This window comes from Sceloporus occidentalis, unplaced genomic scaffold (genome assembly GCF_023333645.1).
Source record: "Sceloporus occidentalis isolate IW3139 unplaced genomic scaffold, rSceOcc1.0.p SCAF_4, whole genome shotgun sequence".
Classification (NCBI taxonomy): domain Eukaryota; kingdom Metazoa; phylum Chordata; class Lepidosauria; order Squamata; family Phrynosomatidae; genus Sceloporus; species Sceloporus occidentalis.
The window spans coordinates 159,359,391-159,384,622 of record NW_028316984.1 but is presented as its reverse complement, the minus strand read 5'-3'; the positions used below and the strand labels follow the sequence as shown (position 1 = coordinate 159,384,622).

The 25,232-nt window shown below is 41.2% G+C and overlaps 2 protein-coding genes across 5 annotated transcripts in view; one reads left to right on the top strand and one right to left on the bottom strand.

Moving 5' to 3' along the window:
• Positions 1-15,566, bottom strand: part of PRORP (protein only RNase P catalytic subunit) — a 59,712-nt gene extending 44,146 nt beyond the window's left edge. The window contains exons 1-4 of one of the 2 annotated variants that reach the window (XM_089522114.1): positions 15,498-15,566; positions 13,873-15,073; positions 11,628-11,675; positions 10,731-10,863 (exon numbers count right to left, since the gene is read on the bottom strand). In XM_089522114.1, coding sequence (XP_089378240.1) covers positions 10,731-10,863; positions 11,628-11,675; positions 13,873-14,867 — 1,176 coding nt within the window. In that variant the 5' untranslated portion in view covers positions 14,868-15,073; positions 15,498-15,566. Of the gene's footprint in view, positions 1-10,730; positions 10,864-11,627; positions 11,676-13,872; positions 15,074-15,230; positions 15,280-15,497 lie in introns of those variants that run through there. The other variant, XM_089522113.1, reaches the window with a different exon arrangement.
• A 133-nt stretch (positions 15,567-15,699) lies between these two features.
• Positions 15,700-25,232, top strand: part of PPP2R3C (protein phosphatase 2 regulatory subunit B''gamma) — a 32,232-nt gene continuing 22,699 nt past the window's right edge. The window contains exons 1-2 of one of the 3 annotated variants that reach the window (XM_089522109.1): positions 15,700-15,898; positions 21,144-21,271. In XM_089522109.1, coding sequence (XP_089378235.1) covers positions 15,850-15,898; positions 21,144-21,271 — 177 coding nt within the window. In that variant the 5' untranslated portion in view covers positions 15,700-15,849. Of the gene's footprint in view, positions 15,899-16,795; positions 16,894-18,456; positions 18,818-21,143; positions 21,272-25,232 lie in introns of those variants that run through there. The other 2 variants (XM_089522108.1, XM_089522110.1) reach the window with 2 other exon arrangements.

Sequence of the window (25,232 nt, the reverse complement as noted above, 5' to 3'; positions counted from 1 at the left end):
TGAACTGGGAAAAAGATTTATTGATTGATACAGATAAAATTAAATTTTAGCTACAAGAAATTGTTAAAATTAAAAACACAAATGGAAAAGAACAACAATTGAAAATTATTGGAAAATGGTATAGGACACCACACCAATTAGCATTTACAAATGACAAATTTCAATCCAAATGTTAGCATGGATGTGAAGTTAAAGGAATATATATACATATGTGGTGGGAATGCCCATTTGTACAAAAATTTTGGACAGAAGTTAAGCAACAGATAAATACAATTATGGGGACAGAAATACAATTAAGTAAAGAAAATTGCTTGACTCTCAATTTAGGGGAATTAGGACTGAATAATAATCAAAAATATGTAACAAAACAATTTCTAAAAGCTGCTCATGCAGTGATTGCTTATGGATGGAGAAACAAATTAAATTGGAACAAGGCTTACTTATTTAAATATATAAAAGAATATATACTATTCGACTTCCTTAGGGAAAGATTAAATTATATTGGGGAAAGCAATAAAGAACCATTGGAAGACAAATGGGAAATAGTAAGTAAGAACATGAAAGGTAAAATGGGGTATGAAGAAGTTAATAATATAATCAGTAATATTTTCCATATCTCTGAAACTGATTGTTAATTTGATTGGATTGTAAATTTCTCTATACTATTTTCTTATTTGGGTGGGGGGTGAGGGGAGAAAATTATAATATGAAACATGATTGTATACTATGTATTATACACAGTTTAATAAAAAAATTGGAAAAATAAAAAAAAAACCTCTTATCAATACTTGATACAGTGTTCTTTGCTCCAACATTTGACATTAGTCACCAGCATTATTCACTAGCCCCATGTTACATTTTGAAACTACCATTCTGAACCCAATTCTTAGTCACTTTGTCAAGCACCTAACAGAAAATATGCTGGGAACTCCCTATTATTTTATTGCACAAAATGCATTGCAAAGGTTACATTAGGTTTGTTTCCTGAAATGAACCCTGTTAATTCACACGCGTTTAACCAACACTTCCTAATTACCCCTGACATTTCTGTATCATGAAAGGAAAACATAGCTGACTACAAATACTTATTTTTAAGGGCAACCTGCTGTGACTTGTTTCCTAGTACACACCTAGACATAAATCCTACATAAGCATCACAAACATAGCAACAGGTTTTTCCATCATGCAATAAATACTGGTACTGCAAGCATCTTTAGCAGATAGTATCTGGTGACTCCCTGCCAGCCCACCCTAAGTTGTTCGCTTTTGTTCCAGTTCTAAGTATATGAAGAAATGTTTTCCCTTGGGTCTCTCCTTAATCCACAGATTTATGATTCAATGACTTTCTCCCTTGTATTGCTAATACCGCTTGGCCCCTTTCTCCCTGGTGCCGTTCCCGCAGCCATTTGGTGACTGTGGGAACAAGGCGCGTGCCAGAAGGTGCTCCATTTCATAGCTCCTTCTTGCACCGTTGTTAGGCTGCCACAAGTGGCCTGGGGCGGCACAAACAGACCAGGGTGCCACCAATATGCTGCTGGCGGCATGTATTAGGGTTAGGGAGCGTGTACATGGTACGCTCTCCCTAACCCTAATACCGGCAATGGTACACCACTTTTGGGCGGTCTGTACCGCGCCTAAGAAAGATTATGTATTTGCGGAGCACCAGCTATTGAGGATACTCCACATATCCTGTTTGACTGTTGTTTATATGATAAGGAGAGATCACATTTTTTACAACTATTCTTGGATAGAATGACCAACTGGAATCTTTCAGCTAAATTGTCTTATCTTTTCTCTGGAAAGAACATACATATAGTGTGATGTGTAGCTAAATTTGTAGTTAATACTGCTTGCTTGAGAGATCAATTTATTGTACAAAACGGGGTTTCATGTCACGGTGATGAGTTCATTTAAAAACTTTTATTGTTGAGTCGAAGGCTTTCATGGCCGGCATCCATAGTTTTTTGTGAGGTTTTTGGGCTATGTGGCCATGTTCTAGAAGAGTTTCTTCTAGAAACTCTTCTAGATCATGGCCACATTGCCCAAAAAACCCACAAAAAACTTCTGTTGTTATCTCCCACTCTGTTTTAGCTAGTCTTATTTTAGACTATTTTATTTTGTATCCCATTTTATTAAATTTGCTGTTAGTTAGTCTGTGTCTGTTTTAACTGCCTATTTGAGTTTTAAGTGTGACTCAGTTTTATCTCTGTATATATGTAGGCATTATGATATTTTTTATCTTGTATTTTACATATTGTAATTTTGTAACTGTATTTAGTATTCTATTGATATGGTCAGCTGACTAATCAATAAACCTGTTGTTGTTGTATATAAGTTGACCCAAGATTTTAGGGTCAATCTCAATTTATAGTTGAGTACATACGGTGTACCAAACAAAACAAAAAATAGCAACAATTGTGAGGAGGGGATCACTGGGGAGATGATAGCTAGGATAAGCCACAGTATACATCCAGAAGTATCTTTTTTTAATTATTCATAAAATCAGAGGGGGGGGGGGATGGACTATGTTATGTCAGTAAGACGTTCCATATTATTGTGATGCCCCCCTCCCCCCAAAATTATGCATATCCTGTGAGTGTGTGGAGACCTTAGGATTGTGTACAGCCATCTCCTATACAAGCTCCCCTACAAGCTGGCGTCATTCAACTGGGCCCTACTCAAAGTTCTTTAGGAAAAATAGGCTATCATTAAAGCTCATGCTGCAATAAATCAATTAGGTTTAAAGGTGTCACAAGAGTCCCCTTTTCATTGTTTTTTAGGCTGGTCAGTGCAAAAAGCTAGAGTTATTTTTGTACCTTTACTGTGTTAGTTATTGCTTTTAAAGCCCTAGATGTTTGGGTCTATGTTACCTACAGGATCACTTTCTCCCATATAATGTGCCCTGTACACTAAGGTCCACTGAGAGACATTTAGCCCAGTCAGCCAAAACAAGGCCGTTACCCACAGAAAATTTTCTTTGACTGCCCCCAGATTGTAGAAAAAACTGCCAGATGAATTTATCAGCTCGAGATGCTGTATGAGTTTAAATCAGCAGTAAAGACCAGTCTCTTCTGATAGACCTATCCAGAATAAAGGTAAAGGTTTTCCCTTCACTAGATTGTCTAGTCGTGTCCGACTGTAGGGGGCAGTGTTCATCTCCGTTACTAAGCCAAGTGCTGTCAAAGACAACTCTGTGATCTGTTACCTTCCCACCAGAGTGGTACCTATTTATCTACTTGCACTTTTACGTGTTTTCGAACTGCTAGGTTGACAGAATCTGGGACTAGTGACAGGAGTGCACTCCATCCCATGGTGCTTGGGCCTCGAACTGTTGATCTGCCAATCTTGTAATTGTCAGCATCTTAACCACTGAGCCACCACTTCCAGACTACTGTATTTTTAAATTATGGATTGAAAGTATTTATTGATGGATTTTAATATGTATTAGTCTTATATGCTCTTTTAACTGATGTTATGTTTTGTGTTATTTGTTATTGTTCCTTGGCTCAATCCACAGGGAGAGACAGTTGAGAATTACTACTACATAAATCTACAGGCTTGCATATTGTGTTGAAACAATTGGATTACATTTATTTCAGAAGGCTTCAGTGAATTGATATGCTTTTATAATTCTATCCCTATGCAATGTCCATTTGAAAATATGCTTTTGTTTTATTGGGTTTAACAGTTCATAATTGTTTTAGTTAAATTAGGAACACTAGATGTGTTTCAAAACATAAATATAAATTAGAAACATCATACAAACACCTGTTTATATGCATTATCACTGCCAAACACAGTATTAGATTACTTGTAAGATTATTATCATCTGTAAAATGTCTTGAGGGCCCTTTTAAAATTGAATAAATAAATCTTGATACATTTGCTTTGCAATAAGTCTTAAACTATTTTGCCAGCATTGAAAGATGAATACAATATGGAGTAAAACATGGTTCAATATGGAATAAAAGGGACATGGGAAGAATAGTAAGGAAGGGTATAGCCATCCCTCAACATTTGTGGCTTTGATTTTTGTGGCTTTGATTATTTGCAGATATTATTAATATGTTCACTCTAGGAATCTCTAGGTCCTCTTATGCAACTGCTAGATGTTGATCATAAAGTCACCCTGGAGGACCTAGAGATTCCTGGAAAAAACACTTATCTAGGCATCTGTAGGTCCTCCAGTGCAATTCTATGTCACTGTCCACTGGAGGCTGAACAGAGTTGTGCTGGAGGACCTAGGCGCGTTACAGATGCACCGAAGGGGCGTATTAGGGTTAGGAAGGGGCGTCCCTTCCGGACGCCCCTCAACCCTAGTACGGACCGAGTCCGTACAAAATGGCGGCGCCTATCCACATGGGAGCTGCCATTTTGACATCGCAGACTAATAGTGTTGTGCGGTGGAAGTGATGCCGCGAGTGCACGACTAGCGCCTCGCGGCGCCACTTCCAGGCCACAGAAAGAAGTGCCATTTCGGCGCTTCTTTCTTGCTGCGCCCGGGAACTGCGCAGTTTGGCCACTGCAGTTCCCGGACGCAGCAACCGGCAGCGGCGCGAGACCGCCCGTTTTGGGCGGTCTGTAACGCGCCCTAGAGATTCCTAGAGAGTTAAAAAATAGTAGGTTGTTTATTTGCAGTTTTCCCATTTTCATGGGGGTCCTGTGCCTCTAACCCCAGCAAATGTGAAGGGAGCACTGTAATTAAGAGTCAGACTAGGTAGGCAACAAGAAAACAGATTAAAAGGGAATGAGCATATGCAAGATGACAGAAATCACACAAAATTATCTGTTAGTTGCTAGAGGTTCAACAGGGAAATTACTAGATAATTTATTACCTGGTAAATATTTTAATTCAATTTGCAAAGAAATATTAATAGATACTTTATGCAAAGATGCTGAATTAGACCAAAGACCTAACCAGTTCAATATCCTGTACAGGTTGAGTCTCCTTTATCCGAAAGCACCTTTGCATTATGATGGTTCAGTGTACAGAAACTTTGTTTCATGCACAAAATTATTTAAAATATTGTATAAAATTACCATCAGGTTATGTGTATAAGGTGTATTTGAAACATACTATTAATTTTGTGTTAAGACTTAGAGGTGAAATGGACAGCCGAAAGCAGACTGGGGCCTCAGCAACTGCATGGCGCAGCCCCAATCAGCCTTGAAAAAGGAGCAGAAAAAAGCTGGCTTTGTGACTGCAGATGCTCCGGCAGTTTGTAGCATATAAACACTGTGCTGCCGGAGCATCATGAAGCCACCCCCATATAAACAGCCAGGTGGCTTCTGGGCAGCTTGGGAGCATGCAGCGTGCAAACAAAGTGCATCCAAGCTGCCCAGAAGACGGCACAAAAGGGCCATTTATTTCAGCCCTTAGGTACCATCTCTATGATACAGCATTATGCATGTACAGTGGGGCCTTCTTGTCCACTGGGGTTTGGTTCTATGTACACAAACCTTGGCCTGAAACAGACAGGCCAAAAGGAGCAGCTTCTGACTGCTTTGGGGGCATGGCATGCAGACAGCACACATCCCCGATGCAGCCGGAAACCACTCTGAGGCCGCTGGCAAATGGACCAGTGAAACACCCTCTTTGGTGGTGGCTCATTGGCCTGTGGTTCCAGGTTGATTGTGGCTGGAAAAACCAGGAGCCACTCCAAGCCACCCGTCTGCTTTGCTCCTCAGTTTCATGCACAAAAATATTTAAAATATTGTTTATAAAATTATCTTCAGTATATGTGTATAAGAAACATAAATTAATTTTATATTTAGACTTGGGTCCCACCTCCAAAGTACCTCATTAGGCATATGCAAATATTCCAAAATCAGAAAAAAATCCAAAATACTTTGGTCTCAAACACTTCAAATAAGGTATACTCAACCTATATCTGTGGACCCAGCATGGCGTAGGGGTTTGAGCACTGGACTATTACTGTGGAGACCAGGGTTCAAATCCCAGTAGGATGATGGAAGTAGATGGGGTTATCCTGGACAAGCACACTCTCTCTGCTTCAGACAACAGCAATGACAAACCCCCTTTCAAGAAACATCCCAAGAAATCCCTGTGATAGGTTCACCTTAGGGTTACCATAAATCAAAAACAACACGAAGGCACACAACAACAATCTTATATCAACAGAAACAGATAAACTTTATTTTGCTGAGGTCTAACTGTAGTACTTTCAGCTTCATTTGCTCGCTCTCTGTCTTAATTATCAGTTCCATTTCAAATGGGGGGGGGGGGGGAGAACAACATGATTTAACACAACCAGCTGAACTTTCTATTTCACTAAAGAATAGATATGATTCTGTGAGCACAGGCAATTTATCCCATTGTGACTTGAATACTTGTATTTCTTGACTGAGGAGCAAGAGATTTTGTGAGATTTTAAAAAACTCGACAACTCATTTATTTTTTAGTCTGTTCCTCTGAGTACTAGGGTTATCAATGCTTGTCTCCTTGGCTTAGAGGAATAACTAGAATGACATTTAATCCACTTAATACAACAGCCCACACAACTATGGCTAAACATATATATGGCGCGTTACAGACTGCCGAAAAGCGGCGGCCTGCACCCGCCCCTTTCCCTGTTGGATTGGGGCTTCAGTGGCCAGAGCAGCAGCCGCTGAGGCCCCAATCCGCCGCTTTCCAGGCCGCGGTGAAGCGGCAAAAGGCCCCTTCCCCGAAGCCTGGAAAGGGGTGTCCTTGGAGCTTGAAGCCCCAAGGACACCCCGCGGCGGCGGGGAGGAGAAGGGGCCACTTGGCCCCTTTCTCCCTTGTGTCGCTGGGCGGAGCCATGTAAAGGCTGTGCCCAGCGACGCAAGACCAGGAAGGAGCTCCGTTTCAGAGCTCCTTCCTGATCCGACGAAAGGGCGCAGTAAGCGCCCTTGCGTGGCGCGATGGTGTCACATCCGCGCCGCCTCGTTTGGAGGCGGCACGTTCGTGACGCCACCATGGCAGCCCCCATGTAGATGGGGCGCCGCCATCTTGTACGTCCTCAGGACGTATTAGGCTTGGGAGCGTCAAAAAGTGACACCCCTTTTTAAACCTAGGATGTCCTGAGGACGTTCCCTATATGGCGGTTTGTAACGCGCCTATGTCAATCAAAAGGTACTGTGTAGCTATTTCACCTTTTCCTCCTTAAAGGTTTTCTTCTGGTATGACAAAAAGATAGGAGTAATGGTAGAACAACACATTGGAGGGTTGCAAACTAAAAACATTGTTGTCTGGATCGCTTGTAAAATTAGGTAAGGGATGTAGGGTCATCAGGGTGTATAAAACTCTAATCTGGAAGTGATGTAGTGGTTTAAGGGTTGGACTATGACTCTGGGGAATAGGGCTCAAATCTCTGCACAGCCCTAGAAACCCACTGGGTAACCTTGGGAAGTCACACTCTCTCAGCCTCAGAGGAAGGCAAAGGCAAATCCCCTCTGAACAAATCTTGCCAAGAAAACCCCGTAATAGGGTTGCCATGATTTAAAAACAACCCGAAGTCACTCAACAACAACAGTCTGGAAGCACCGCAAGTTACAATTCAGTAGAGGTTTACTTTGTTCATAATAATGTGAGTAAGGTTAATGACCTTAATTATGCTCTGGCTGAGAAATGTATGTTATAAATACTCTTTCTAACAGCCTTCATTAAAAAAGAAAAAGAAAATGGTAGTACAAAAGAAGAGATCCCATAGACAATTAGCAATAATTATTTTACATTCAACAATTAATTCACATTTAATACACACACAAAACACCTGAGTTGATTCATAGTGTGACTAAGTAGGGAGGGGAATGCCAATAATGTGTACACACATTTTACAGTGAGTCACTGTGGCTTTGCAAGAAAGGGCACATGTATACCCACCTGATTATAAATGCAGATTACTCTAATGGGTATTAAAATAAAGAGACAAGCAATAATAATTACTTCCATAAGATTATATATACTCTAGAAACCAGAAAAAACTACCAGCCTTCTTTGCCACTATGGAAAGAAATTTTAATGTTCTAGTTTCACTAGATATAAGAACAACCGTTCTATTTAATGTAGGAAGTAATGCTATAGTACATTTTAAAAACATTCCAAGCCTTTATACTGTCTCTTCTTTGAAACATGAAGATTTAAGAACTTTCTAAGAAAAGTATACCCTTCCATTCTTAGCACCAGGAAAAACAAAAAGTTACATTTTTAAAGTGAACCGCAAAATCAATTTTAAGTATATCAGAATAGCCTACAGACATTTCATCTGTGATTGTACACCATTTATATCTGTTTAGGTCTATCGACCAGAAAAAAACATATAGTCTTCCTTACAATCCTAAAAAGTAAATACCGTTGTTCCCATTAAAAAAAAAAACATCTTAAAAGCATATTTGCTAAAACAAACCCATACTTGTGATTGCTGCCTTCTCAGCTACTAAAAAATTACCCTATTTGAATACTTGCAAGTGTATAAATAACTAATTCTGCACAAGACATATGCTAAATTGTTTTTGAAAATAAAGAAATGTATTAACTGGAAGTAAGATGTAATAATTTAATTTACATTTGATTTCCTCCACATAAAGCAGTTGCATAAACTATTATTAGCTGGCTGTGGAATCTCCCTAAATATCCAATGTTTCTCTAAATATAACCATTCTGTTATAAAGGCTGAGCTGTTCCCACCATAAGTTCCTTCTGGAAAAGCCCTCACTGTGTTTAAAATACCTGAACATTTCCAACCAGGAGAAATTTTTAATATTGAGTTCATAGGACAATCTAGACAATGATCCAAGAGATTATTCAAAGACTAGCATATTGCTAAAGCAGCCACAGGAACCTGCCTCATCGGCCTGAAACACACAGGCCAAAAATGGTGGCTTTGGGCCAATCTGGGGGTATGGTGTACAGATGACACATGCCCCTGGATTGGGGTGAAGCCGCCCCACACCTGCCTAGGGCAGTCTGGGGCCACCACAAAAGGTACTCAAAAAAGCACGCCTTGCAGGCGGCCCATTCACAACTATACTGGCGTCTGGCCTTTAGTTAAAAACACAAATTAAAAATTAATTTATTGTTAGGTTCATACCGATGTATCAGAGTTCCCAGGACAATTCATCACATTATTTGATGCATTCCTACTCTTTAAAAAAAGTCAGTGCCTTATATATTTTATTGTATGAAATACAAATAACAAGTTTTATAAATGATGGTCCAAATACACTGCAGAAATAATCCATTTTGAGACTGCTTTATCTGCCCTTGCTCAACGCTAGGAAATTCTGGTAATTGTAGTTTTTGTGAGACATTTACCTTCTCTGTCAGAGAGCTCTGGTGCCACAATAAAGTACAGTTCCCAGGATTCCCTTGCACTGAGCCAGGGTGGTTAAAGCAGTCTAAAACTGGATTATTTCTGCAGTGTGTTTTGGACTGATGTTAGATCCTGTGGTTCTGACTAAAAATTTACTAATCCAATGATCAGATTAAACTGTAACAGTTATATTTTGAGATCATCTCCACAATTACTGACCCAGCTAATATTGCATGTCATTAACATATGAAAGCTGCAACATCAGCACCATCTAGTGGGACTTTTCTTTCCATTCCAAGAATGCAAATAAGACAAAGTGAATTTCTAATTCCTAAAGACCTTTTTATTTAATACATGGATGTGCACCCCATGGCCCTCCAGATGTTGTTGAACTGCCATTTCAATCAGCACTTGTCATCACTGCCAATGGTGAAGGATGACAGGATTTATAATTCAACATCTGGAGAGCTATTATTTGCCCGCCCCAATAATATCTCTGATGGATATTTAGTCCTGCAGTATCTTAGGATGTTTTTAACTTTGCATCCTTTGGTGTTAAACTGTAAAATACCAAGTAGACAAATTCATGCATAACTGCCAAGTTATTACTGACAAGATGGAACCGTATGCTCACAATCATACAACACATGTTGACAAGGCTCCAGTCTTCCTCATTTGTAAAAACCTTTCAGAAGTGAGTTTGTGATGCACAGAAGTAAAAACACACCAAACAAATGAGTAGCAAAAGCTTAAGTATCTCAAATGTCTGCTTAAATGCCCTCCACAACTGCCATCTGCCGGCCTGAGAGGGAGTTCGCCAGGCAAGTCCAGTTCCATCAGGACTAAGCCTGAAGGAAGGAGACTCCGCCCTCCACAACTGCCATCTGCCAGCCTGAGAGGGAGTTCGCCAGGCAAGTCCAGTTCCATCAGGTCTAGCCTGGAAGAAGGAAGAGCCCTCCCTCCAATCCATCTGCCTTGGTCCAGGCCTTAGAGGGAGAGAAGAACCACTGGACCTCATCCCCTTTCCCTCCATCATTCCCTTCTCCTTTTGTTTCGTGTCTTTTAGATTGTAAGCCTGAGGGCAGGGAACTGTCTAATTAAAAATAATATTGTAAGCCGCCCTGAGAGCCATTAGGGCTGAAGGGCGGGATATAAATACCTAAATAAATCCAATCAGTTGCCTGACAATACACTTTCAAACACAATGTAGCTAACACAGAGAATTTTCTTCATTCCATAGCACATATACAAATACACTTTGATGATATGATGCTGTTTCTGGTTTTGTCTTCCCATGTCAGGTGGAATAGGATACCATTCAGCTATATGACTCAAACATACATGAGCAAACATTTTAAACAAAAGATGATCTGCCAGAGTGATGGCAACATTACAACTGTGTTACAGATATTCAATAAATATCTCCTTGCAACGCACCTGGGGAGTTGTTTTTCGAAATGTGTCCGTTCCTTGTATAACATCCTTTATTATCTTATTTTTGAGAATGTCATATTCTTCTGCAGACAGATTAATACTTTCCAAGAACTTCTCACAAGATGGGCACTGTCCACTGCCATATCAATAAAAATCACACAACAGTGGCTTTATCAGCAATTTATAAAACATCAGTATGTTAAAAGTTGATTCTTCCTAATGTAACGATCAAATCAGCCTACTATTTAAGCAAGAGTCTAGTAACCATGTAAGCAAAAGTCCACTCTTTTAACATGGAAATGTAGATTTGTAGCCTCTGAGTAAGACAGTAGAAAATTCACATTTCATGCTAGGAATTTTTGTGGACTTTATTTCTAAAAATGGACTCCAAAAGAGGTAAAGTTGGCAGGTGTGTTTACAAATCCCTAGATCATAATCTTGCAGAATAATGTCAGAAGAGTTCCACTAACCTCACTTGAAGATAGCAACAAAATATGGCTATGATCTGAATGAGTCTGAGGAAGCTTCAGCTTCTACACTTCTTCCTCCAGCATAGGCATAAAGAGACTGGGAGTTCTGGCCTCCAAAAATTGTAGTTCAACATCAAAATGTAGACTACAGTCAATGGTTTACTAAAACACACCAGCTTTATAACCCATGATCTGAAGCTGCGGGTTTTCAGTAAATCATAATTAGGATGAACCAGTTTCTCTGAATTCAGAGACAATGCTAAATGGCAATTAAAATGGAAGTGAAACTTAGAAATACTGAAAAGATGACATATAATGGTAATCAATAAAACTTCATCAATTTAATAGACCTGAGCATAATTTAGTAGAAAAATCTAAAAGATAACAAGCAAATTATTATATATAGCTAGAAATTAAGGGATAGCCTTACCTATTTTTCACAGTAGTTAAGTTTCCCTTCCAGTTTTCTCCTGGAACGCTACAAAAGATTGCACAAAAAAATAATTTAATCATGGTCGAAAGAAAAATTTCCTCCCATTAGATCAAAACTATGCCTATCATCCTATACATACCTTCCTTTAAATAAAGCCTTTTCAATACTGTGAATCTTACTTCTAAACAAACATGTACAAAAGGGGTGTGAAATGTGCAACCCTTCAAACATTCTTGAATTGCACTTCCCAGCAGCCTAAGGAATGCAAGAAATTACAGTACAACAACTTCTGGGTGGCTATTCATTTCCTACCCCTGATGTATCATCAAATGCACAACTTCAGTTATAAGCACGCTTAACATGGACTTTTTGAAAAGGTAGATGTGTTGCACTATGTCTTAAACTAATTTATTTTACGCAGGTATTATCAATAGGTTATTCCAAAAGATTATCTCCAGTGGTCATCTCCAACAGCATTTGTACTATGCATGAGAGAGATCCAAAAGAAGCAGAATGTCGAGGCCACATGACTGTTTCTTTGCATTGTTTATGAGTGATCCGATTCCCAAGTCCAATTACGCCTACACACATACATATACTGACCCCTCCAACCCATATACATACTGTGAGTCAAAACAATGTCCCTCTTTCTTGCTAAAGGTAGTTTTATTCACATCTCCACAGGAAGCCTCTTCTCACAAAAATATCATGACCTAGAATGGAGAGCCAGCATAGTGTAGTGATCTGAGTGTTGAACTAAGACTCTGGAAATCATGGTTCGAATTCCTTCTTGGCCATGAAAACTCACTTGGTGACTTAGGGAAAGAAACACTCTCTCAGCATCAGAGGAAGGCAAAGGCAAATAATGGAACAAGCTTATTTTCTGCTGCTCCAGAGAACAGGACCTGGAGCAATGGATTCAAACTACAGGAAAGGAAATTCCACCCTAACATTAGGACGATCTTCCTGACACTAAGAGCTGTTCAATAGTGGAACGCATTTCCTCTGAGTGTGTGGAATCTCCTTCTTTGGAAGTTTTTAAACATTTAAACAGAGGCTGGTTAGCCATCCATTGGGAGTGTTCATTGTGTATTCTGCATGGCAGGGGGTTGGACTGGATAATAATAATAATAATAATAATAATAATAATAATAATAATAATAATAATACTGTTTATTTATAGCCCGCTTTTCCAAAGGAGATCAAAGAGGGTTACAACAAGGATATAAAACATTATACAATTTGGACAACAGTATATAAACATCATAAAACATTCCAAAATTAAAAACACAATAAAACCACAGAGAATAAAAACCATAGCCAAAAAACAAAACTAGCTGGAAAGCAGCATATATGATGGGAAACAGATGTCAAGATACATGGGGGAAAGCCTGTTGGAAGAGATAGGTCTTAAGTTTCTTCCTAAACAGGTCAAGGGAGGTAACAGAGCGGAGCTCGTCGGGAAGAGAGTTCCAAATCTGCAGGGCCGAGATGACCTTTGGGGTGTCTTCCAATTCAATGATTCATGATTCCTGCCAAGAAAACCCTATGATAGGTTTGCCTTTGGATTGTCATATGTTGGAAACAACTTGAAGGCACACAACAAAACCTAGAACTTACTATAACCTATGTTGTTGTTGTCAAGTTGTTTCTGACATATTGGGGCAAAACAGACCAGCCGTTTGCACTGACTTGGGGGTGGTGTCAGAGTGTGGGGTTTAGGTGCTGCATGCTCCAAAACTACCTCCAAGCTAGCGTCACACTTCCCGCCCAAGCATACAGTGCCGCTTTTTTTTATGCCGGCAAAAAGCCAGGTTGGGGGCATGATGTGCAGTTGCCACAGCTCCAACCTTGCATTCAAAGAGGCGGTGTGAAGCCACCCCTTCAGGGCCGTCCGTTTTGGCCCACAGTGACTCTAAGGTGAAACTATAGTGTGTCCTGGAGCTGTGAGTGTGTGACTTGCACAAGGTCACCTAGTGGGTTTGAATGGCCAAACGGAAAATCAAACCCTAATCTCCGGAGTCATAGTCAAATGTTCAAACCATTACACCATACTTGCTCTCGCTATAACAATACCAGGTACAAGGATACAAACTGCAAAGATCTCACAGAAGTGATATATATTCCCAGCCAACAAAAACAACACTATAAGTTAACGGGTTGCTTATAATGATCAACAGTTGATTTTAAACAATTTTCATACAAGAGTCTGGGTAGTTGAAATAACCAATAAATAACTCACCTTTCAAACCACTGCTTTATGCTCTGCATAAAAGCTTCTCCGGGATAAACTTGATTATCTCTTAAGTAGTTAAGGATGGAAATTAGTTCACTTTTAAAAGAGGCATCATTTATACACTTGCCAGTGTCAAAGAAAATTTGCATTGTTTCTAATTTTGGTGTCACATCCTTACCTAGCATCTCATGAAATAGCTTGCATGCAATACTGATTTCTTGGTTTGCAAGGGCTCCCCTGATGCAGTCTCCATAGTTTCCCTTTGAAGGGATTATGACTTTTTTCATTTCCTCTAGCAGTATCAAGGCCTCCCTCCATCGCTGTGAATCACTCAGGCCTTTGATAAGAAGACTAGATCCTGATGTATCTAAAGTCTTAAATCTGACTTTCATAATATCATGAATATCATAGATCTCTTTTGTCTGTTTCTGAGAAACACACAAAACCAAGTACTTCACCAAAAGACCGTATCCAATATCTCCGTCTCGCTTAGCCACTGCAGCTAGTAAGGATTTGGCCACATCTACGGGGCTGTTGTGAACGATCATTTGCTCAAACATACATTCTTCAAACCTTTTAGTTCCCACAAAGTCTCCCATCATCTTTTCCCACTCCTCAGCACTTAGGGGCCATTCTGGAGGAGAGAGTGTCATCTTCTTACTAGAAATAATAGGCTGCTCTCCACTTGAAAAAGCATCATGAAGCACCGCTCTCTTCTTCGATGCACCAGCAGCAAACAGATTGAAAGGGCGAGGAGAAGACCAATCTTTGCCAGGTCTTCTCTCCCCTTTACCTTCATCTCTTTCCTTGGAGTGCCACATGGCAGAGGCTGGATGAAGTGCTTTCGGATCCACTGATTTTGCCCTTTGATATGGTGTGGTAAATAAGAAGCACCCAAAAGTTGTAGGCAATTGTTGAGGTCTTAGCATAGGGCAGAACATGCCATAGTTCTTCAGTAATGTCTGTAAAACACAGCTGCTGGTTCGGATAGAAAATATCATGATGATGATGATGAAGATCTGAAACCCCAAGAAAAAGTCCCGTAGTAATAAGCCTAGCGTTGTGTTTCATTAAACTTGGTCGGTATTTACAGTCATCCCGATCATTTCAAAATGTAAACAAGGCTTGATACGATCTCATCTCTCACATTCTCACACTTGAATATCAAGCAGAACGATGTGAGCTTTTCCAGTCAAATCAGGCCAGGCTGCATAAAAAGAAGATATACAGTGATTAAGTACACAAAATACAATCTAGCATTGCAACCCACAATCAAAACCCATGTCTGCCTATTACAGCTCCCCTGTCTGAGTCCCTAAAACACAATCCCTGTTCTCCAGCGTTTAGCAATGTGGAATAATCACCTTCTGTGGGGGAAGTCTGTGAAAAGTTTGAACAGTGAGAAGATTGACATTTGGCCTTCCCTGTCAGAGAGAGCTCTGGTGCCACACTAAACTACAGTTCCCAGGATTCCCTAGGCTCCAGCCAGGGCAGTTAAAGCGGCCTCAAAGTGGGTTATTTCTACAGATTATCCAAGCGGTCGTTAGGTGAAGGGGCCGCAGGGCATGCTGGGAACTGTAGTGCCCGTGTCCGCTCTGAAGGGGATAAAAGCCCAACATTCCCCAACCGACCTCACTGGCGCCAAGAGCCACCGCGGCGAAGACTTCATCAGAAGAATACGGACGTTCGACGGCAGAACCGCGCGCGGAGCACTCTCAGCCAATCACAGGGCTCGAAGCGCATCAGCTGACCCCCGCGCACGTGCTCTCCAAAAGCCAATAGGGGGTCGAGAAGTTAAAGAAGAGCGGAGGTGGCGGCAGCCATGTCACTTAAGGGCACGTGGTCTATTTTCCTCTCAAAGGGTTCATGGGTGTCTGCTTTTGCCCACACCTAAGATGGCGGAATCGGTTGTGTGATGCGGTTCCCGTTACCCGGATGTTACCGTTGTTAGGAGAGCGGGCTGCTTCTTGACTGGGCCCGAATATGGACTGGAAGCAGGCGCTGAAGAAGCGGTTGGCCGTGGGCGCCGACCGTGAGTGCTCGCGTCGGGGAAGGAGCGGCCGGATGGCGCCGCTTGAACCACGGAGGGATGGGGCTGGCATCTGGGGGAAGGGTCTGCTCTGCTGCAGAAATAGTCCAGTTTGAGATCGCTTTAGCTGCACTGGCTCAGTGCTAAGGAATCCTGGGAACTGTAGTTTGTTGCGGCAGCAGAGCTCTCTCTCTGACGGAGGAGACTCAATGTCTCCCAGAACTACAGTTCCCAGGATTCCCCAGCACTGAGCCAGGACAGCTAAAGCGATCTCAGACTGGATTATTTCTGCAGTGTGCTTTGGACCTCGCTTTGCATCCACACTGCAGAAATAATCCGGTTTGACACCTCTTTAACTGCCAAGGCTCAAGACTGTGGAATTCTGGGAACTTTGGTTTTGTGAGACATTGAGCCTTCCCTGTCAGAGAGCTCTGGCACCACATGAAACTACAATTCCCAGGATTCAATCGCATTGAGCCATGACATTTTAAAGCAGTCTCGAACTGGATTATTTCTGCTGTGCAGATGCAGCCTGGGGTGGCTTTGGGATGAAGTTCTCTCTAGCAGAGTTTTCTTCACAAGCGACAGAAAGCGCAAGAAAGGGAGAGCCAAAATGATGGCTGACTTGTTTAAATACCTCAGAGTCTTTCTGGCACTTTGGATTAAACACTACTAAAAGCAGAGCTGACTAGTAAGAATGAAGGCCCAGATTCACAAGGTGCCGATACCTTTATCAGGTTCAGCTCTTATTCCATAAAATGTGTAAGCCTTTGAATTTCCCAAAACCATCTCAGGCTCGTCCAAAAAGGAAATTTGGGCTGTTGAAGTTTATGATCAAGTTCAGTCCCATCTTATTCTGCAACCTCCACTTTGGGACTGCGAAATGTTCCAAAGTAAACTACAGCAGCAACAAGCAGCCTATCAGTTAATAGTACAGTACAGTCCTGTGGTCGGTGTGTGGGGCTGTAGGTGGAGCAGGAGGTCTGTTGTGGATAGAGGTATCAAATCTTGGAACTACAGGGGAATATAACCCCCCCCCCCCCCAGTAAAAAATGGGAACTCTTTACAAACAAAGTGAAGAATGCAGCATTGATTTCCCCTTTGTAGATAGTCACGTTTTTACTTTGTGTGTGCCTTTGCCTTCTCATCGCCGGTTGACTTATGCCTGCCTCACAAATTTCATAGAGTTTTCTTAGGCAAAAATAGTCAGAGGTGGTTTTGCCAGTTTATTCTTTTGAAGTACAGTGGGCCTGTCAGAGTGTCAAGGGTTAAAACACAGCACACAGGGAAATGCTTGATGTGTGTGTGTTTGACCATGAGCATTTCAGCAGTAGGACAAGGTTAATTAGCACAGCTGATGCTCATTGGCTCAAGGACACTTTGGTGTCCAAGTGCACATAGCCATGGATGATGAAACGTGTCTGGATTACACAGGGGACACATGACATGGTTACACACCTGAACTCACTGGGTTGGGGAGACCACATGGTCTGGAGTCTATATAAACCCAGGGGTTTCAAGTGATAGCTTGTGGGTTTGTAGTAGGAGTTGGTTTGGTATGCATTGTGGAGTTTGGAGAGATCTGTATTTGTATTATAGCACTGTGAATAAAGAGCACTTCGGGAGACTTGGCTTCTCTGGTGGTTTATCAGAAGAAGTCTGGCATCAGTTTGCTGTGTGTCCCCAGAGGTTCCTGCATTGCTTCAGTTCCTGGAAGACATCCAGCTGCTGTTATCTCAACTGCCTTTGGAACCACGGTTCTGCTTCTAAAATTGCTAGCTCTGCTCAAAGGTCTGATTTAACCACAGGACTCGTTTGAGTTGCTGACAGTGGTTGTTGGACCCCAGCGGTTGTGCTGACAGGCCCTTGGATCGCAAATTGGCCCTTAGCAACATTTTGTTACTGCTGTGTCCTGCATCACACACACACACACACCTTAACTAAGCATAGCATGAAACTAGCACTGAGCTGAGAAGGGCTGTTGTTGTCACAGCAGTAGCAGCTACAGCCTCCGTTGTCACTGTCTGGCATGCACCAGCAATAATGTGTTGCTGAAGGCCAGGTCCCTACACCAGTGACCATGGTGATGGAGGCCACAGCTTCTTCCTTCTGCTCTTGCATTATGCAGTGTAAATGGAATAGCACTCACAGATGTAGTCTCATAGAGTCTTATCAGCAAACTTCATACAAATATTCCTTGACACAAATATGCCTGATCTAGAGTAAATTACTTAAATATTCTTTAACAATAGGTTCATCTGTTTTGTAAAGATTTGTAAAGTTTTTAAAGTGTTTTTATCTTCTGTCTTGGGTCCCTTTTTGGGAGAAAGGAGGCACAAAAATGAAATAAATATAACAAAATAAATAATACTTTAACAGTAAAAGAGGTACCAATCACATATGCATACACATGCGCGCGCGCGTGCGCACAGACACACGCTTCCTGCCTCAGCAATGAAGTCCGGAAGAGGCACTGCTGAAGCAGAGGGGGGGGGTGCTTCTTTTACAGCTGGCTGTCTCCAAATGGACTCTTCACCTCCCACTCTCTGTTGTCCACAGCTGGTCCACTTGCCTCCACCTCCTTATCTCCACCTTCTGTGAGGAGACAAACAGGCTGGCTGCAGACAACTGATGACAGGCAATGAAGGGTCCTTCTGGGGACAGCCTACTGTAAAAGTAGACTTCTTGATTTCCCTACATCTTGGCACTCCAAGGAAAAGTGGCTACATCTATGACGCTTGGACATTTCCCCATTGCAGCAGAGAAGCAGCCTCTGTCCACTGCTATGGCAAAACACCAAAGATCCACCATGGAACTGAGGAGCCCCAAAGTTTTACCCTCAACTTATCCATGGGTCGTACTAAAATCCATAATTTTGCCCCCAAAACCTTCCCTCAACTTATGCATGAAATTGGCTTATAGGTGAGTATATATGCTATATATATATATATGAGCAGACTTGACTCTGGCAAGGGTGTATAATGTCTGCCATCTTGTGGCCATCAGGCATTAGAGTTTTATCTATAAATTTTATCTATAAATTTGAATGGTCTGGACTGAATTTTAAAAAGCAAAATGATAAAACCTCTAAATTCAGGTATAATACTTCTCTAGGAAAGTTACCAACACAGCTTAGTTTTAAAAAGTACTCGTGCATCCTAATTTTGACACTCAATACTCTGCTGAGCAGTCTTTCGAATCTAGTAGACTGTTGCTATTTTAAATGCAAATACTTGTGCAATTCAGGTTGACACATCATGATCTACTTCAAATGAGAAGCTTATTTTAATTAAAGGGGAGATTATGAGGGGGAGGGGGAATCATAGTAGATCTCACTACTGTCCTGACTTTTATTTATTAAAATTATTTCTATGTTCCCCCTCAGGCCACAAGGTCTCCCAAGCTAATGTACAAATAAAAACCAATTAAAACAATACAAAGATAAGAATATTTTTAAACCACATTCAAATACTCTTAACAAACACCTGAAAACAGTCTAAAACAATACTGGAGTCCTGTTTTGAAACAGTTAAAGCAGCAATTTCAAACATTGGAGCAGCACTGTTTTGTCTTTGCATCAGAAGTTGAAAGAGGTGAGGCCAAAAACTGGGGAGAACAAGTCTGAGGGAGGAGTTCTAATAAGAAACAATCAATCAAATATAGATACAGTATAAAGAATCAGATATGTTAGGTTGGTAACAGATCTATATAGAACACACTTAAAATTTCACAAAGGGCAACAAACCATAACAGAAATGCCCTGTTGGGGCAGAACAGTGACTTTATAAAAGAAAAAAATGGAATAAGAGTATTTTTGTAATACAGTTGGCTCTCCCCTTCTGTGGGCTTGCCATCTGCAGATTGTCCCCAATGGCTGCATGTGTCTGCATTCACACCAATACTGTTGTGTCCATATTGCACACCATTGGGAACGACAGGACTTGATGTCCTGCATATTTTGCTTTCTTCAGGGGAGTCCAGAACAAAACCCATGCGGTTTTTGGCTTAAAAACTCTGACCTTGAAATTGCCACTGTGGCTTGTCTCCCAGTTGTCCACTCTGAAACAAGAGCTGACAAAATGGAGGGGAGGGAAGGGTGGGGAGAGGAAGCCATTGTTTGTTTGTCTATCTGCTGTGTAATCTTATGGTTTAAGCAAAAAAAAAAGGTTAATGCAAATCATGGTCTACAATGAGCAATGCACTAATGCACCCATTGTGATACTTCACAGGACTATTAAACATATAAGAATGTCCCAGCAGACTAGGAAGCAAAGCAGACCTGCAGTAATGTGAATTTGTTTATTTATTAGAATACTTCTAATCTGTTTTGTGTGGCAAATTTTCTGCAACACGATTCACAAAGAATCTTTTAAAAAAACAACAGGTTGGAAATGGAATTACAAGTTACTTCTTTTCTTGCCATAGACATGGAATATTCTGAGCTATAAGAGCAAGTCTTTCACCCAGATGCATAGGAGTAGTTATAATCTTTGTTTGTAGCCTGTTTTCCTGTAATTTTTTTCCTATTGGCAGCCTTGCTTTATTATGTATTGATTTATTTGCTTCTATATAAAAAATCATGTGTTTCAGTACTCCTATTGTTTGCTGCTTTGTTAGGTGCATTGGAAACATTTCTATCTTACTGTGCTGCTGAAAAAGATATTGTCACTCTAAAATAGGGGCCAAGCTGCTATGTATAAACTCATGCAAGAAAATCACAACAGCCACGTTTCTTATTTCAAAACAGCTTTCAAGAAGAATTAGAAGAGTGTAGAAACAGCAAGAGCAGATTAATGTTTCCTTGCCTTCCCATCTCCAGACAAAATAGTCCAGCGCAAGATGTTTTTTCTCCCTGCAGAGTATCAAACATGGAGTATCTTTCTAAGAAGCTATCAGACATTTATTAAATGCACATGGCTGTAATTCTTTTGCCCTAAAAACTGTTAGAGTGATTATTCAAGGAATGTTTTCAACAATAATTAATAATTAATTTATGTGGGGAAAGCAAAAGGTCATTTTGTGAGTAAGAGCTTTTATGAGAACTCTGCTGGAGAGACTGCATCCTCTGAGTGGTAAGGAATTTTTAAATATAGTGTAGCTTTGGAGGTGGAAGGGAAATTGGACAGAGAAGCCAGAGGGAGAGACACCATGTTTGAAGTTGTAGTCAAGTGGTTATGCAAGATTCATTGGCAATGCTGTTAAATATATGGACATTTGTTTAAAGTGTTCCCTGTCTTGTGTTAATTAGGTAAAAGGAGTGATCAAGAGCTGAAGGATGAAGAAATGGAGCTGTTTACAAAGTACTATCTAGAATGGAAAGGGGGAAGAAAAGCTCCCAACACCCCTTACATGAACATACCACGCTTTTATTATAGGGTAAGTAGCATTCTCAGAACTACTATATTTTAGTTTGTTTTTTTTTAACAAAAAATACTGTTAGGTATTTGCTAATAGCAAGTAGCAATAGCAAGTACATTTCTATACTGCTTATCAGTGCACTTAAGTATTCCCTAAGCAGTTCACAATGTGTAAAATGGGTACTCATTTTAGCGATCTCAGAAGGATGCCATGCCAGACTAAGTCAGCCCTGGAGCCCCTGGCTGGTATTGAACTCCCATCCTTGTGACAGTGAGTGAGTGGCTGCAGTACCGACATTTAACCACTGCACCACCAGAGCTCCTAAATTGCAATTACAGCAAATTCAAAAAGAGAAGGCCTTCGAAGAATTCAGGTGTGGGTCGAGGGGAAGAGTCATAATCTTTTCAAAAGCAAGGTACAGTATGGATGCTTGCACAGAAGGACATTTGGTCCTTCACCTATAATATATAAGTGACATTATTCTGAGAGATTATACATACTTCAGTTGCTGTTCACATTAACTAGACCTAACAGATTTGCCCCAGACCATGCCACACCTTTTAACTGACCTCTGCTTCAGTTCCTCTTTTTCTCCAGTCTATCTATAAAATGACAATATCACAAGCTTGTTGGGAGGGTAAACACTATAAAATGTTGACTAAATTACTAAGGAAGGTCAAGGAAGAAAGTGCAAAGATAGGCTTGTTACTGAACATAAAGAAAACAAAAAAAGGAGTATCTGCATAAATTCAACGTAAGCAATGAGGAAATTGAAATAGTTAAAGATTTTCTTTCCCTTGGATCAAACATTGCTCAAAAAGGAGACTGCAGTCAAGAATTAAGAAGACTAGGAATAGAACGGGCAGCAATGAAAGAACTAGACCAGATCCTAAAGAATAAAGACAAAACACTGCTAAAGTTAGAATCATCCAAGCCATTGTATTCCCCATCACCATGTACATACCTGAGAACTGGGCAATGAAGAAAGGAGATAAAAAGAAAATTAACTCATTTGAGATGGCTTGCTGGAGAAGAGTGCTGAGGATACCATGGACAGCCAAAAGAAAATAAATAGGTCCTAGAATAGATTAAGCCAGAACTCCCTTGGTAGCCAAGATGACTAAATTGAGGCTATCATATTTGGTCACGTGGTAAGAAGGCACGACTCATTGGAAAAGATACTGATGCTGGGGAAGATAGAGAGAAGTAGAAAGAGAGGATGACCACATGCCGGATGGATAGACTCAATCAGGGAGACCATGGCCCTGAGCCTGCAGGACCTGAGCAGGGAGGTGGAGAATAGAGGGGCTTGGATATATCCTATTCACAGGTTCGCCATGAATCAAGATCAACTCAAAAGCAGCTAACAACCTTCTTCACATAGAGCTATTGTTAAGGAAAAGCAACATGGGATATACAGTGTAAGAAATAAAACATGTATGTGAGAGTCAGGATGACTCAGCAGAAGCAATTAAGAGCCACACAGATGTAAAAGGTAATGTAATTAGCAAGTCCTAAATGCCAAGGACAGAAATGCAAAGTGGATAATTGAACACACCTGAGAATTGTTAAGTGGACAAGGTGAGATGATGAAATCATTAATTGTGGGATGAAACAAGAGAACCAATGAGAATGGATGTACATGCCCACTGGGTGGAAACTGACAAGAGTGGGTGGTGTTTTCCAAGGGCTATAATAATGGCTATGAATCCCAATGTATTTTGTGGGTAGTAGTAGTGGGTAGTAGTGAGGAGTATTGGAGTTGTGTTGGATAGTTTGGAGCTGTATATAGTAGAATAAAGTAGATCTTTTATATAAGACTATATAGAGTTGTCTGGTGTCTTGGGTGAAGATACAAGAGCCAGCTGGATCCTGAAGAAGTGTGAAGACTTCTGTGGAAGCAAGAGTGAGAAGGCTTGGAGAGTTTGTCAGGGTCTTCAGCCTATTCTCTGTAACTCTGCTGCTTTAGAGCAAAGCTTTAACCACTGGCCAAAACTGGTCAGCGCCGGTGCGTAACAAGGTGGTGAGTTCGAGCCAGAGGTGAAGAGCTACAACTCCCATCATCCCTGACAGCTATGACATGTCTTTGGTTTCAAAGCACTGGCTCCATAACATATACACATATTATTTTTATGTTAAAGATTACAAGGGCGGGTTATAAACCACCGCTTTGCGGTGATCTGCCGCTGCCGCTGTTTGCTCCGTGAGGGAGCTGCTGCAGCCAAACCGCGGGGCTCTGTTATGGAGCAAAAAAGAAGCTCCAAAATGGAGCTTCTTTCTGCGGCGCAGCTATGACGCTGCGAGGCTCCGCCGGCACACTCGCAACATCATAGGCGCCGTGACACATCTGGACGCTATGCGTCCAAGACGTAAACATGGCGGCGGCCGTCTGGAACGGGCGCCGCCAAAAGATACATAGTGACTACGTATTAGGGTTAGGGGGGTGCGGAAGCACCGCACCTTCCTAACCCTAATACGTAGTCACTACGTATTTTTTGGCGGTCTGTAACCCGCCAATGTTACTATAATTTGCAAATACTTACATCCCTTTTCTTTCAGTTGCATGCTATTCCAATTTGGACCAGTATGCTGAAGACATTTACCCCTGTGTGGGACAAATTTATTTCATGTTATATTTTTGCACAATTTTCCTTGGGGAGTTTTTTCTTGTGGTTCTTTTTATATCCAGATTATATCCACGTTGAGCGTGGAGAAAGAATACTATGGGACAAATCTATGTGAGGAAAACCCTGTTACTAAATTTAGAGAAGACTTAAAAAAAATAGTTTATTACAGCAAAACGTTCCATGTACAGGGCAGTTCTCTTGAGGATTCTTTCTTTTGCTTATTGTATTCAACATAGCATCTGGGAGTTTCTTCCCAGTCTCTATTGTTTCTCCTTATGGAAGGGACATTGCAGCACAAATCTGCTGTCTCTTCTCCTATTCTACAGACGTATACATTCATACTTTTGGTGCAGATCCCTGCTTGAACAGTGGTCAGAGTCTGTAGAGACCACTTGGCCTTTTTTTTCACTCCATGAACCATTTCCATCTAGTGTGCCCTTGCCTTACGCGGGGTATCCGTTCCGGACTCACCCACCCACCCCGCATAAGACAAATTCCATGTATGCTTAAAACTCATTGAAACTAATGGGGCTTGGGCGCAGCGGCGCACGGATGATTTCCCCCTCGTCGTGCAGCTTTCAGCATATAGCCGCATATGACGCGGGCACACTGTATCATGGAGAGAGAACAGCAAGGCAAATTCAGATCATCTGGCTGGACTCCCCGTAGCCAAACCTGAACTGATGAGGAAATCACAGTGGTGTTAGGTCATTGGTCCTTTGCTGGGTTCAGATCATGCCTACCAGTAGTGATATGTAAGCTGTCCTAGTCAAGAAGATAGCTGAAGAGGGATTCCTGTGTACACAAATTCTGTGCAGTAGCCAAATGAAGGAGCTTCACAAAGCATATTATGGGCAAGCCATGGGCTGTGCCAGTTTGCTGCTAGTCTTCAATGAGCTGAATGAGATTTTTGGTGAGGAAACAGAAACTGTTCTATCTTCTATTGTATATGAGCCAATAGCCCTCTGCTAGTGGTTCATCCGGGATTGTCTTGGAAACCGGTACATGAAATGTTCTGGATGGTGGTAGACCTATGGTTCTAACTCTGAAGCTGAGTCACCCTTTGATAGGGTTAGAAGTGCCACATGTCCCTTGCAGGAGATAATAAAGTTTAGATGGAATCAGAATGTGAAGAAACAGCCAACTTTCAGCTGCCTTCATATCCTGTTTGTTCATCATCCTTCAGTTTAGTAGCAATAGCATCTGCCTTGGAGAAGATTAGCAGTCTACTTTGCAAGTACCAAATATTGTAACACTTGCCAGGACAGCTGCTGTTTAAGCTCTGCAACCATTATCCCCCATCTACCATTCAGAAGAGAAGTTGAACATGCAGGGCCAGGACAAAATTGCTG